At 45.4% G+C, this 15176-nt stretch overlaps 1 protein-coding gene across 2 annotated transcripts in view; it reads right to left on the minus strand.

The window, feature by feature from the left end:
- Positions 1 to 11909: 11909 nt before the first annotated feature.
- The window catches only part of INPP5E (inositol polyphosphate-5-phosphatase E), a 65512-nt gene continuing 62245 nt past the window's right edge, over positions 11910 to 15176 (minus strand). For both annotated transcript variants that reach the window (XM_088459674.1, XM_088459675.1), the window contains exons 9-11: positions 14384 to 14499; positions 13782 to 13918; positions 11910 to 13089 (exon numbers count right to left, since the gene is read on the minus strand). In XM_088459674.1, coding sequence (XP_088315800.1) covers positions 12957 to 13089; positions 13782 to 13918; positions 14384 to 14499 — 386 coding nt within the window. In that variant the 3' untranslated portion in view covers positions 11910 to 12956. The remainder of the gene's footprint in view (positions 13090 to 13781; positions 13919 to 14383; positions 14500 to 15176) is intronic.

Genomic DNA, 15176 nt, shown 5'->3' on the forward strand with positions numbered 1-15176 from the left:
GCTAGCAAGGCCCCCCGATGCCCCGCCAAAAGTACCAAGCCTATAGCTGGAGTTGCCCCACCGCGTGGGGTGATGGAGGATCTGCACAGACGTCCAGAGGAGTGATTAGTGCTGCTGTTCTAACAGTGATCCAGCTCCTGATGGACACAAGACAAACTGATTGCCTCAGGGTGTGGGTGGGGTATGGGGGGTTGGGCAGGAGCATCCTGAGATAGCAAAAGCTTCAACTGTTGGTGTCCGGTCCACCACCTACACCCCATTGTCTCCCTGTGGAGCCCTATGGACCCTGAAGAAGAAATGGTGTTTATGTAGGATGGAGTCACTTACACATATACTGGTGTCTGGAGGAGATTGTGCCGGCAGGACTCGGGTTGGGGCAGCGGTCAGACAGGGCATCTGGGCTGACAAGCTTTATATATGGAAAGAGGGAGCTGTCAGACGTGGGGCGAGGAAGACCAGGATCTCACACCAGCCAATTAGTATAGAGCTGAGGTGAAGTGTATAAAGGTGCTGGTTCCTGCTCGTGGAGCAATCGATGCTGGACAAGATGGCCGATCTGATAGAGAGGTGTAATGTGTTGTGTATAGCTCGAGGAAGGATCACATTACATCCGAAATGTTGCTTCTGCAACTGAATAAACTTCTATGACTATTGCGCTCTCCTGGACTGCTGCCTATTCCTTGGATTATATCACCCGATAAATCAGACTGATATTCTCTGATGGGATCTAACACATTTTTGTTGGTAAATGGTCACCCACCACACGCAGCGCCCACTCAGAATACAATGATATTTGGGATGGTGCCCACAGCAAGTGCCAGTATACATGCCAGGGACAGTTTTAGGTGCCAGTCCAGCCCTGCCCACAGTACAATCTGAATTCTTATACGAGCAGCAGTTAAGTCTGAGTATGTTACCACAGAGGAATGCGCATTCAGAACGTCCTGTGGAACGCGGCCATTGCTCACGCTGTAAAGCGATTACTTTTACCCAAAATGCAAAGGGTTACAAGATCCCCGCCTGTGTTACTATCGTGATTACGTCATAAACATTTTGACATGTGTTGGGTACAATATGTGGGGAACTTTGAGATCGCAGAATTGTGGTCTCTCTCTAGTGAAGTACCCTGGTAATAAATGGGTTATGCCCTGTACCCAGCAAAGGGATCACAAAAGCAGGATTGTTGTACTTAGCAGTAAATTCCATTTCTCGGATTCCATGGGGGACACTGGAGAGTACGCTGGGGTATAGGCAGCGATAGAGGAGCCTGGCACTTTAAGAATTAAAAGGAGTCTGAACTGGCTCCTCCCCCTCCATACCCCAGCAGCCTTAGCGAGCCAGTATTGGTAACCACACCCTTAAGGAAGACGGAGAGAAGGGGGAGGAGAAACAAAACAGGACCACAGACCAGCCTCAAACAACCAGAGAGCCGAAACCAGGACAAGCATACAGAGCGCTGGGAGGACATCTAGTGTCCCCATGGATTCAAAGAAATTAAGTTTATTGGCAAGTACAAAAATATTTTTTTCTTTTTCATCCACTGGTGGACACTACGCAATGGATGTTCCAAAACGGTCCTCCCGGGAGGGGCACTCTATGGTATAGGTCCCTTGGTCATGCAAGCATCACATATCTGAAGATGGCCAAGGACAAACCCCTGACAATGGCAGCATAGAAGCCAGCCAACTCTGCAGAGCAGTAACCATAACAAAAAAGGGGAGGGTTAGGTTTAGGCACTAGCGGAAGAGGTTAGGTTCAGGCACCGGTGAGGAAGAGTTAGGGAAGGGAGAGGGGGAGGGTTAGGATACTTACCGACAGGTGTCGGTATCCTAACCCTGTCAGGACGCTGGCGTCGGGAATTTGACCACTGGAATCCTGTACCCATCTGTTAATGACTATCACACACGTAATGAGAGAGCAGCAGTAGTGAAATGAAACATATATCCAACACCTGATAATGCCTATAACTCAACAAAAGGAGATGTAGAGCGCCCACAGCAAGCTGAAGGCCACACAGATAAAATAGACCTATAGGACCCACATGTGGAGTGTCTGACAAGGTCTTTATTATCTATGGAAAGGTACTAATGGATGGTCCCATCCATTAATAAAAGGCAAAGTATTTGTAGGTTAGGCTCTGAGGGTGAAGACGTGAGAGTGCCGAAGGCCGGTGTGAGTAGGAGATGGCACCATAGCTCTGTGCTGCTATGATGTTGGACAAGAACCCGAGGATGTAGACTTGGCACTCTGCCCCCGAGCACGCACTAATGGCCATACGTACAGCATGGAAATTTGACCTGCCACAGTAAGCGGCACAATCCTTATGGTGGTACCTGGCCAGACAGGATTTCAGTTCCAGGCAGTCAGATTGCGGGATAGGTTCATGTGATCATATAACGCTCTCCTCTAACAGACAATTGTTCATACATTCATGAAAAAACGGAGGAAGATTAAACAGTAGCACAGATGTGACTAGATAAGGCACCATATTGTCATAAGGTACAGACGGTTCCAGATTCCAATTGAAATACCCGAGATTAGGAGTCGAAGCAATAAGTAGAGTGCAACAATGGCCTATTATATACAGAGGCTGCCCCGACAGCAGAGGTAATTACACACAGCAATGCAGAATGATGGAATGCAATGCTGACACACCAGTCACAGGGGAACCCTGCAGCAACGTTATGTATAAACAGGCAGCACCCTAACACTAGGGCGCTGCCTAAGAAACCTGTCGCTCGCAGGAGCCTAAGCGCAGCAATGACACCTTAATGGCAGAAGTGCACCAGCATTAATGTCACAGAATGGTAGAATTCGTATAAGACAGAAAACTACCGACAGTGACTAACAGTCAGTATTATCTGAGTATTACAGAGCCTTCAGTCACTAACACAGATAGACAGGAGTGACTAACAGCCAGTATTATCTGAGTATTACAGAGCCTTCAGTCACTAACACAGATAGACAGGAGTGACTAACAGCCAGTATTATCTGAGTATTACAGAGCCTTCAGTCACTAACAGAGATAGACAGAAGTGACTAACAGCCAGTATTATCTGAGTATTACAGAGCCTTCAGTCACTAACACAGATAGACAGGAGTGACTAACAGCCAGTATTATCTGAGTATTACAGAGATAGACAGAAGTGACTAACAGCCAGTATTATCTGAGTATTACACAGCCTTCAGTCACTAACACAGATAGACAGGAGTGACTAACAGCCAGTATTATCTGAGTATTACAGAGCCTTCAGTCACTAACACAGATAGACAGAAGTGACTAACAGCCAGTATTATCTGAGTATTACAGAGCCTTCAGTCACTAACACAGACAGACAGAAGTGACTAACAGCCAGTATTATCTGAGTATTACAGAGCCTTCAGTCACTAACACAGACAGACAGAAGTGACTAACAGCCAGTATTATCTGAGTATTACAGAGCCTTCAGTCACTAACACAGACAGACAGAAGTGACTAACAGCCAGTATTATCTGAGTATTACAGAGCCTTCAGTCACTAACACAGACAGACAGAAGTGACTAACAGCCAGTATTATCTGAGTATTACAGAGCCTTCAGTCACTAACACAGACAGACAGAAGTGACTAACAGCCAGTATTATCTGAGTATTACAGAGCCTTCAGTCACTAACACAGATAGACAGGAGTGACTAACAGCCAGTATTATCTGAGTATTACAGAGCCTTCAGTCACTAACACAGACAGACAGAAGTGACTAACAGCCAGTATTATCTGAGTATTACAGAGCCTTCAGTCACTAACAGAGATAGACAGAAGTGACTAACAGCCAGTATTATCTGAGTATTACACAGCCTTCAGTCACTAACACAGATAGACAGGAGTGACTAACAGCCAGTATTATCTGAGTATTACAGAGCCTTCAGTCACTAACACAGACAGACAGAAGTGACTAACAGCCAGTATTATCTGAGTATTACAGAGCCTTCAGTCACTAACACAGACAGACAGAAGTGACTAACAGCCAGTATTATCTGAGTATTACAGAGCCTTCAGTCACTAACACAGACAGACAGAAGTGACTAACAGCCAGTGTTATCTGAGTATTACAGAGCCTTCAGTCACTAACACAGACAGACAGAAGTGACTAACAGCCAGTATTATCTGAGTATTACAGAGCCTTCAGTCACTAACACAGATAGACAGGAGTGACTAACAGCCAGTATTATCTGAGTATTACAGAGCCTTCAGTCACTAACACAGACAGACAGAAGTGACTAACAGCCAGTATTATCTGAGTATTACAGAGCCTTCAGTCACTAACAGAGATAGACAGAAGTGACTAACAGCCAGTATTATCTGAGTATTACAGAGCCTTCAGTCACTAACACAGACAGACAGGAGTGACTAACAGCCAGTATTATCTGAGTATTACAGAGCCTTCAGTCACTAACACAGACAGACAGAAGTGACTAACAGCCAGTATTATCTGAGTATTACAGAGCCTTCAGTCACTAACACAGACAGACAGAAGTGACTAACAGCCAGTATTATCTGAGTATTACAGAGCCTTCAGTCACTAACAGAGATAGACAGAAGTGAGTATACAGCCAGTATTATCTGAGTATTACAGAGCCTTCAGTCACTAACACAGATAGACAGAAGTGACTAACAGCCAGTATTATCTGAGTATTACACAGCCTTCAGTCACTAACACAGATAGACAGAAGTGACTAACAGCCAGTATTATCTGAGTATTACAGAGCCTTCAGTCACTAACACAGACAGACAGAAGTGACTAACAGCCAGTATTATCTGAGTATTACAGAGCCTTCAGTCACTAACACAGACAGACAGAAGTGACTAACAGCCAGTATTATCTGAGTATTACAGAGCCTTCAGTCACTAACACAGACAGACAGAAGTGACTAACAGCCAGTATTATCTGAGTATTACAGAGCCTTCAGTCACTAACACAGACAGACAGAAGTGACTAACAGCCAGTATTATCTGAGTATTACAGAGCCTTCAGTCACTAACACAGACAGACAGAAGTGACTAACAGCCAGTATTATCTGAGTATTACAGAGCCTTCAGTCACTAACACAGACAGACAGAAGTGACTAACAGCCAGTATTATCTGAGTATTACAGAGCCTTCAGTCACTAACAGAGATAGACAGAAGTGACTAACAGCCAGTATTATCTGAGTATTACAGAGCCTTCAGTCACTAACACAGACAGACAGGAGTGACTAACAGCCAGTATTATCTGAGTATTACAGAGCCTTCAGTCACTAACACAGACAGACAGAAGTGACTAACAGCCAGTATTATCTGAGTATTACAGAGCCTTCAGTCACTAACACAGACAGACAGAAGTGACTAACAGCCAGTATTATCTGAGTATTACAGAGCCTTCAGTCACTAACAGAGATAGACAGAAGTGAGTATACAGCCAGTATTATCTGAGTATTACAGAGCCTTCAGTCACTAACACAGATAGACAGAAGTGACTAACAGCCAGTATTATCTGAGTATTACACAGCCTTCAGTCACTAACACAGATAGACAGAAGTGACTAACAGCCAGTATTATCTGAGTATTACAGAGCCTTCAGTCACTAACACAGACAGACAGAAGTGACTAACAGCCAGTATTATCTGAGTATTACAGAGCCTTCAGTCACTAACACAGACAGACAGAAGTGACTAACAGCCAGTATTATCTGAGTATTACAGAGCCTTCAGTCACTAACACAGACAGACAGAAGTGACTAACAGCCAGTATTATCTGAGTATTACAGAGCCTTCAGTCACTAACACAGACAGACAGAAGTGACTAACAGCCAGTATTATCTGAGTATTACAGAGCCTTCAGTCACTAACACAGATAGACAGGAGTGACTAACAGCCAGTATTATCTGAGTATTACAGAGCCTTCAGTCACTAACACAGATAGACAGGAGTGACTAACAGCCAGTATTATCTGAGTATTACAGAGCTAACCGTCACTGTACAGCTGCCAGGCTCTCTGGCTGTAGCTGCAGTCCGCTGCATAGATGCAATGAATGACTGACACTGACCCCCACCCTCTCCGGGTCCTGTTCCTGGGAATCTCCTATACTAGGAATCTCTGGTGGCAAACTGCGGCATTTTGCGGTCAGTCAGTCCATGGGACGGATCCTAATTACTAGCTACAGTGGCCTCCAGTGGCATGGTAGAGCCGAATTGTCAGCGGATGCTGTGCTCGTGGAAGCCCAAACGCTACCCTGTGTTGGATTTGGTGGGTCCCCCTGGAAGTGCCCATGTAGCAGGCAGACTCCTGTAGCACAGAGTCTGCCCCCGGAACAAAGTACAAACCAGAAGAAAAAATGACCAGACTGCACAGCAGCCAGAACGAGCGCCCGGCTCCATCAGGCACCTAACCTAAACTGTCTCGCTAAGGCTGCTGGGGTGTGTAGGGGGAGGAGCCAGTTCAGTCTCCACCACTGCCTATACCCCAGCGAAATCTCCAGTGTTTTACAAATAGTATAATTCACAATATACACAATTACTAGTAGACCTATTTAATGGATGTTGCATTTCTTAAACAGATTTTAATATTACCATACAGGTGTGCTCTCATGTACCTGTCCTTTTTTGTGCTATATGGCACAAGACGCTTGGTGCAACTTACAGATATGTGCTCTTGCATCTGTGCTGTGCGCGGCAAATCGCGCCAAGCAAGGTGCGAGGCGTGCACCTGTAGGTGGATACGAGAACTGCGTTTTCACCCGCGACCCCATAAAATTGCATGGTGTGATCGCAGTGTATGCCACGGTGTATGGTGTTGTACGCATGCTGCTGGCGTTTGGGGGTGGCGACAGGAAGCGTTTCCTGGGCATACAGAAGTCACTGGCTGCGTCCTTGGATGCAGCATCACTGGTCCCAGCAGCGTGATTTCGCTGCACATCCTGAGTAACCTCAGAGCTTCTCAGATGTCCGATGGTCGCACAGTTGATCCGATGTTGAGTCCCTGGATGCAGCAGATGATTACAGAATCCGCTGGTGGGTGTCTTAACTCAAGGCGTCCTGCATATGTTTTAGCGAAAACGCAGCGGCCATGCCAACTGCGCCCATCTATGAATCAGGCCCTAAAGTAGCGAATAGTGTACTAAGTATTTAGGGTTAGTAGTTATTTTCTCAAAGAAATTAGCATAAAGCGGCACATTCCGCATAACGATGCATTGCGCAAATCACTGAACCTCCGTCTTTTACCTTTTTACCCAAAATAGGCACTTTATGCTGAAGTTTTCATCTGAACTCATAGTGCACTATAAGCTATTTAGTACACTAAGGGGGTGATTTAGTAGTGGACGGAATTGCAAAGCCGCACGCATGCCGCAATTCCGTCCTTGCAATTACGCATATGCAGCAGGTGGTGTCTAAAGGCCGGTACACACTAGACGATTTCTACCGTTTCCCAGGACCCAGCGGGGATGCCGGGAGCTACAGCGCGACATCCCCAGTTGACGATATCGCCCGTCGGACCTGCATTGTCAGCGACATAGCAGGTACTCACTGCCCGATGTGGACAATATGTCGTCTGATCCGTCGGATCAGATGACATATCGTCTAGTGTGTACCCGGCATAACACCCCCTGCTGCATTTGCGATACCAGCACCGAGACCGAGGTCGTAAGCTGGGATAACCAACGCAACCATCAGTCGTGATGGCGGATGGCGCCGGGCACCTGCCAGCTAATTAAGCCTCAGTTTACGCAGGCTGGCCGGCTTGCGTGGCCAGGAAACTGTGTCCATGGAAGCAGCCCCAGGCCTGGCCACTCTCGGAAAACGTGTCCGTCGTCCACACCCCTACACCGCCCCTTAACTGACAAATTCTTTTTCCAAAAACCGCTCCAAAGTTGTCGGTTTCTCTTATGATTGAATTAGGTCACGAACATAATTTTAAACTTATCCATCACTATTTTATTTGCAAAAAATTTTTTTTGCAAACACAGTATAACATAAAAATAGCAATTTTTATGTTATACTGTAGTGATGGCCACTGACGGCTGTAGCATCGATGGTTCGACCATTGTTAGAAGCCATCAATTGTTTTGCGATTGGTCGAGGAGATCTGTGTAGACCACAACTGCCGATGTTTCCCAAACATCGATTGAGGGTTACCATCGATGGTGCAACATTGATGGCCGCCAGCAATAGTAAACCACTTGGTTTCAGCCAGACCATCGATGGTCGGTTGCCATCCCTAATCAGAGGCTCTGCGATATCCATCTATAGATAGATATCTATCGAACACATATAGAGATATATATATATAACATTATATATATATATATATATATATATAACATTATATATATATATATATATATATATATATATATATATATATATATATATATATAATAATCCACAGACCGGCACTCAACAGACGATGCACACCATTTGAATTGCTCCGGTGCCTTCCTATAGGGTGCCAACAGAGTGTCCCAGATACAGGTCCAAAAAAGGCGTCACTCGGAGACTTGAAACGCAGGTGAAAATTCAGTTTTATTGACCATTAAAACTGAATTTTCACCTGCGTTTCAAGTCTCCGAGTGACGCCTTTTTTGGACATATATATATATATATATATATATATATATATATATACATATACACACACACACACACACACACACACACATAGAAGCACAGTCTGTAGCGCAAATAATCCTTGTAGTTTCCTTTTTCAGTAGTATTGTCCAGCCAATGATTTTTATCGAATAGGTAGTGTGGATCAGTGCAGCTCACCTCCTGAGCCGTATGTCTAAATAGAAACAAAAAACAGGGAGCGCACCATCGTGAACCACATTAAAACATATAATTTATCGAAAGTCACTATGAACACTCACAATGTATTCAATTTTCACGAGCATATCGGATAAAGCTTTCACAGAACCCCAGAGCTGTACAGCATCGGCTCAGACCAAGCGTCGCAGCTGACGGACGGGAACTGTTCCTTCTCCTTCACACCGGCTGGATAAGCAGACAATCACAGGTATTGCTTCTCCAAATCCCACTGACGAAGTCCAATAATGTGACGAAACGCGTTTGGGGATTTGGAGAAGCAATGTGGTTCACGATGGTGCGATCCCTGTTTTTTGTTTATATATATATATATATACATATATACACACACACAGTCAGGTGCATAAATATTTAGGCATTGACAGAATGTTCATATTTTGGCCTCTATTCACCACCACAATGGCTTTGAAATGAAACAAACAAGATGTGATTTACCTGCAGACTTTCAGATTTAATTTGAGGGTAATTACATCCAAATCAGGTGAACGGTGTAGGAATTACAACGGTTTCTATATGTGCCTCCCACTTTTTAAGGGGCCAAAAGTAATGGGACAAACTAAACAATCCTAAATCTAACATTCACTTATTAATACTTTGTTGCAAATCCTTTGCAGGCAATTACAGCCTGAAGTCTGGAACGCATAGACATCACCAGACGCTGGGTTTCATCCCTGGTGATGCTCTGCCAGGCCTCTACTGCAAATGTCTTCAGTTCCTGCTTGTTCTTGGGGCATTTTCCCTTCAGTTTTGCCTTCATCAAGTGAAATGCATGCTCAATCGGATTCAGGTCAGGGGATTGACTTGGCCATTGCATAACATTCCACTTTTTAGCCTTAAAAAACTCTTTGGTTGCTTTTGCAGTATGCTTCGGGTCATTGTCCATCTGCACTGTGAAGCGCTGTCCAATAAGTTCTGAAGCATTTGACTGAATATGAGCATATAATATTGCCCGAAACACTTCAGAATTCATTCTGCTGCTTTTGTCAGCAGTCACATCATCAATAAATACAAGGGAACCAGTTCCATTGGCAGCCATACATGCCCACGCCATGACACTACCACCACCATGCTTCACTGATGAGGTGGTATGTTTTGGATCATGAGCAGTTCCTTTCCTTCTCCATACTATTCTCTTCCCATCACTCTGGTACAAGTTGATCTTTGTCTCATCTGTCCATAGGATGTTGTTCCAGAACTGTAATGGCTTTTTTAGATGTTGTTTGGCAAACTCTAATCTGGTCTTCCTGTTTTTGAGGCTCACCAATGGTTTACATCTTGTGGTGAACCCTCTATATTCACTCTTGTGAAGTCTTCTCTTGATTGTTGACTTTGACACATATACACCTACCTCCTGGAGAGTGTTCTTGATTTGGCCAACTGTTGTGAAGGGGTTTTTCTTCACCAGGGAAATAATTATTTTGTCATCCACCACAGTTGTTTTCCGTGGTCTTCCGGGTCTTTTGGTGTTGCTGAGCTCTCCGATGCGTTCTTTCTTTTTAAGAATGTTCCAAACAGTTGATTTGGCCACACCTAATGTATTTGCTATCTCTCTGATGGGTTTGTTTTGATTTTTCAGCCTAATGATGGCTTCACTGATAGTGACAGCTCTTTGGATCTCATATTGAGAGTCGACAGCAACTGATTCCAAATGCAAATGTCACACCTAGAATCAACTCCAGACCTTTTACCTGCTTAATTGATAATGAAATAACGAGGGAATAGCCCACACCTGTCCATGAAATAGCTTTTGAGTTGATAGTCCCATTACTTTTGGCCCCTTAAAAAGTGGGAGGTACATATAGAAACCGTTGTAATTCCTACACCGTTCACCTGATTTGGATGTTATTACCCTCAAATTAAATCTGAGAGTCTGCAGGTAAATCACATCTTGTTTATTTCATTTCAAAGCCATTGTGGTGGTGAATAGAGGCCAAAATATGAAAATTCTGTCAGTCCCAATATTTATGCACCTGACTGTATGTATGTATGTATGTATGTATGTATATATATATATATATATATATATATATATATACATACACACACACATATATACATACACACACACACACACACACACATATATATATATATATTTTTTTTTACATCTGTAAATATATATATATTGCCCGATCACTATGGCCAGCAGTGATCGGGACACATGGGCACTTGGGGAGGCGGAGCTGAGGCCGGATAAGAGTGGGCGGGGGCGGCAGGGGATATGGCAGCAGCCGCGGCTATCAGAGTCGCTGCTGCTGCTCCTACACAGTGATCTCACTGATCACTGTTCCGGAGCCGAAGCGGGTGGGACACCCGCGAGCGGCCCGGAGATATAGCAAAAGCTACCGGAGCCGCCGCTGCTGCTGCTCGTACACAGTGATCTAACTGATCACTGTGTTCCGGAGCCACAGTGGGTGGGTGTCCCCCTAGCAGCCCGGAGACATAGCAGCGGCGGCTACCAGAGCCGCCGCTACTGCTTCTGACGGTCCGGCTGCCCGATCACTGCTGGCCACAGTGATCGGGTCACAGCAGCCGCCGCGGCTACATGAGCCGTGGTTGCTGCTTCTAGGGGGCCCGATCACTGTGGCCAGCTGTGATCGGGACACAAAGGAGGGGGAGCCGCAAGTGTAGAGGGACCGGTAGGTCCCTCTGAGATGGGTGGCTGCTAGAAGTTAACTTCCAGCCAGCCGCCCACTGTGTGTTTCTCACTGGTTGTATCAGATACGACCATGTCAGGGAAAGCCCACTCTGGTATGGTCGTATCTGATACGACTGTGCCAGGCAAGTGGTTAAATGCCTCTGCCTTTCAATCAGCAGGGGCTGCGTGCGACCACGCAGGACTCATTCTGCACATGAGCAGAACGGGTCCCCGCACGCGCGGATTCCCAATAATCGGGAATCTGTGTACTTAGGGCTCTAGTTACTAAGCAGTGTTAGGAGACAGAGTGAAAAGTGATAAGGTACCAGCCAATCAGCTCCTAACTGCCATCTCACAGGTTGTGTTTGAAAAATGACAGTTAGGAGCTGATTGGCTGGTACCTTATCACTTTTCACTCTGTCTCCTAACACTGCGTAGTAACTAGACCCCTCTCAGCATATGTATTTTTTGCCTCAAAATAATGAAAACTGTATGAAGTAGCAGATTAGACAGAATGATGCCAGTGCCTCAATTTGTCCTTATACATCTCAGTTCTCCAGGTCCCGCGAGACTCTGCTAGCGCCAGGCGTCTTTTCTTGCCAAATATTGCGTCTAAGTCGCATACAAGTGTTGCATATCAAATTAATCAGCACAGTCTGCTGGTTCGTTCTAGTCGCATCACATTGCGACTTAGACATATCTTCGCCCAAAAAAAAAAAAAAAAAGACGCCCGCCGCTAGCAGAGTTGCACCGGACCTGGGGGCTCACTCATGCCAAGTAAGACGCGTTGCATGGCGCACTGAGGCGAGATGTACGAGGACACATCTATACGTTCCATGAATTTTGCATCTTCATTCGCTAATAGTGTACTAAGTATTTAGAATTAGTATTTTATTGCAAAATAATTGGTATAAAGTAGCAAATTAAGATGTATATTTTCAGAAAGTTGCATGGCGCGTCTAAGACGCAAAGTCCGTGACCGCCAAATGAGGCCATTTTAGGATAGCTGAATATGGGGACACATTTTATATACTATTTGATTACAGGAATTATAATAATCTTTTATATTATTATTATTATTAGGTTTCTTTTGTTTGTATGAAACTAGTTCTCACAAGTGCAAAGATAATCTCATGTATATACCAGTTACTTATATCTCCTTACACTAAGAGATTTGTATAGAAAGATATCAGAATAACTTTCCCATGCCGCTGAAGGAACGCTATGGTGTGAAACGCGTGGAGAACGGTGTGACGTAGCGCTGGAGCACAGGGATTTTATTCCAGCTCTTCCTCTCTGTGTACAGATAATACCATGCTTACCTTACTGTGAGTGATGCTATGCACCTTTGTAATTACACATTATATACCACCCCAGAACGTTTCTTTTCTTCTCTGTAAGCGAATATTGGCTCAGCCCATAAACTAGCTGGATCCATAGACGGCCATTGGAGCACTTCCAACATGTCCTCCGCTCACCGCCGTTCAGGAGATTGCGCACACGCTGCTATTTTTTTGATTCTTTAGCGCGTAATGTTTCTGTTGCTCCCGTGAGCTCCTTCTCTTCATGCCCAGCAAATACAACTCGCGGTCAAACAGCCCCGCGGCCAGCGGAATGCTGAAATGTAATAAGGGGACATAAGAGGCGCCAGTAAAGCTTGAACGCACAGTTCTGATAATCATATAACAGCTGTAAATTGCTCAAAATAAAAATAAATGTAAAATAATAAAAGACATGACGTTTCCCTTGTCTACGTGATGCTGCGTTCTACAGCTCTGGCACCGTCATGCCAGGCAAAGACCTGGTATTATAATATGGCTACTGGCACTGGGCTAACCGATGACGCATCACTATACAGCAGGGAATCCCAAACTCTGTCCTCAAGCATCAACAGTCCAGGTTACAAGGATAGCCATGCTTGTGCACACATGGTATAATCAAACTGATGTACTAATTAGGTCACCTGTGCTTAAGCTTGGATATACTTAAAACCTGGACTGCTGAGGTGCCTCGAGGACAGAATTTGGGAACCATTGCTGTAAGATACATTAAGAAGCCGATTTTACCTGCTCCCGGGGTGGATGACTCAGTATCAGGCGGACACTCCGGGGATGAAGACTGATAGTATAATACCAATAATCTAAGATGCACATTCCTCACTTACTGTACATGTATCAGTTCCTCACTCCATACAAACAGAGCCTCCAGTTATATATTACCTTCTGCAGTGACATTGGTATATATCCTACATACTCCTATCATTACACCCCGGATGCCCTTTGAACTATGAAGACCAATCAGAAACTCACTTATCTCTTCCAGGTCTTATCCGTACTTCAAACAACCCAAACACCGGCCGATGGTCAGAAGTCTTTATCTCCGAGCAAGAATCGTATTTGAGGACACGGATGTCACCTTTATGCCGACTCTTGTACAGCACCCTGTCCTGCAGTGATAGACATAATAATATAGTAACTTCGCAAACTGTAACACTGTCACGTCTGTCACCTGTACAGAAGAGGGTAAGCCGCGTCCCCGATGCTCTACAGTCATTTCACAGGTTGTGGCAAAAGCTTTTGCAATTTATTCAAGAATGTGCAAATTAATAACGGGGGCGGGGCAATGAGCGAACTAGCGAGTCGGGGCGGGGCAATGAGCGAACTAGCGAGCCGGGGCAATGAGCGAACTAGCGAGCCGGGGCAATGAGCGAACTAGCGAGCCGGGGCAATGAGCGAACTAGCGAGCCGGGGCAATGAGCGAACTAGCGAGCCGGGGCAATGAGCGAACTAGCGAGCCGGGGCAAGGCATTGTGAGCGGATGCATGGAACACATCATGCAATCCCCTAAAACATGCTTACCTCTGCCCTAATACATGGCTGTAACACATAGACCAGTAACCTGCAGCTCTTACCGTGTAGGACGGGGTTCTCTCCTTTGACGAGGAGTCATATTTGTCACAGCCAACATCAAACTTATACGTGGGGGGGAAGTTAATTGTGGCTTCTTCAAACCCTTTAAATATGGATCCTGGAAGTAAACATATTTCATATTTTATTTTTCTTTAAGTCAGTAGCCTTCAGGACAATAGCCTACAGGACAAGAGCCTACAGGACAAGAGCCTACAGGACAAGAGCCTACAGGACAAGAGCCTACAGGACAATAGCCTACAGGACAAGAGCCTACAGGACAAGAGCCTACAGGACAAGAGCCTACAGGACAAGAGCCGGGCACCACAGAATAAAGCTCTATAAAATCCTTAGTTTTCTGGCTTTAAGAAGAACCTCAATCATTTTGTCAGAGCCCCTTAAGCAGGGTACACACTATACCATATTTGGTGCAATCTTGGTACTCTCGACCAATCTGCAGGACATCATATAGTGTACGCACCAAACCCTCGTTTACTGCATTGTCCCATTTGCTGTCCTGCGAGTCATATTGGATGATGCAACGAACGATTTGGTGCACAACCGCACATAGGGTCTCATTCAGACCCGCACGCGAGTGCTGTACGCTCGCAAGCGGGACGATGTTACCATATGCGCATGCGCACGACGGAGGCGCCTCCGTCGTGCGCATGCGCGAGACCCGGCGAGCGACGGGGAATCCGTCGCTCGGGGTCTCGCACCAAAGGGGGCGTGCTGTCGATGGTGATTGACAGCACGCCCCCTTTGGTGAGCGTGCCGGGGGCGTGGCTGCCCAGACGG

This window comes from Taudactylus pleione, unplaced genomic scaffold (genome assembly GCF_031769625.1).
Source record: "Taudactylus pleione unplaced genomic scaffold, aTauple2 ptg000927l, whole genome shotgun sequence".
Lineage (NCBI taxonomy): Eukaryota > Metazoa > Chordata > Amphibia > Anura > Myobatrachidae > Taudactylus > Taudactylus pleione.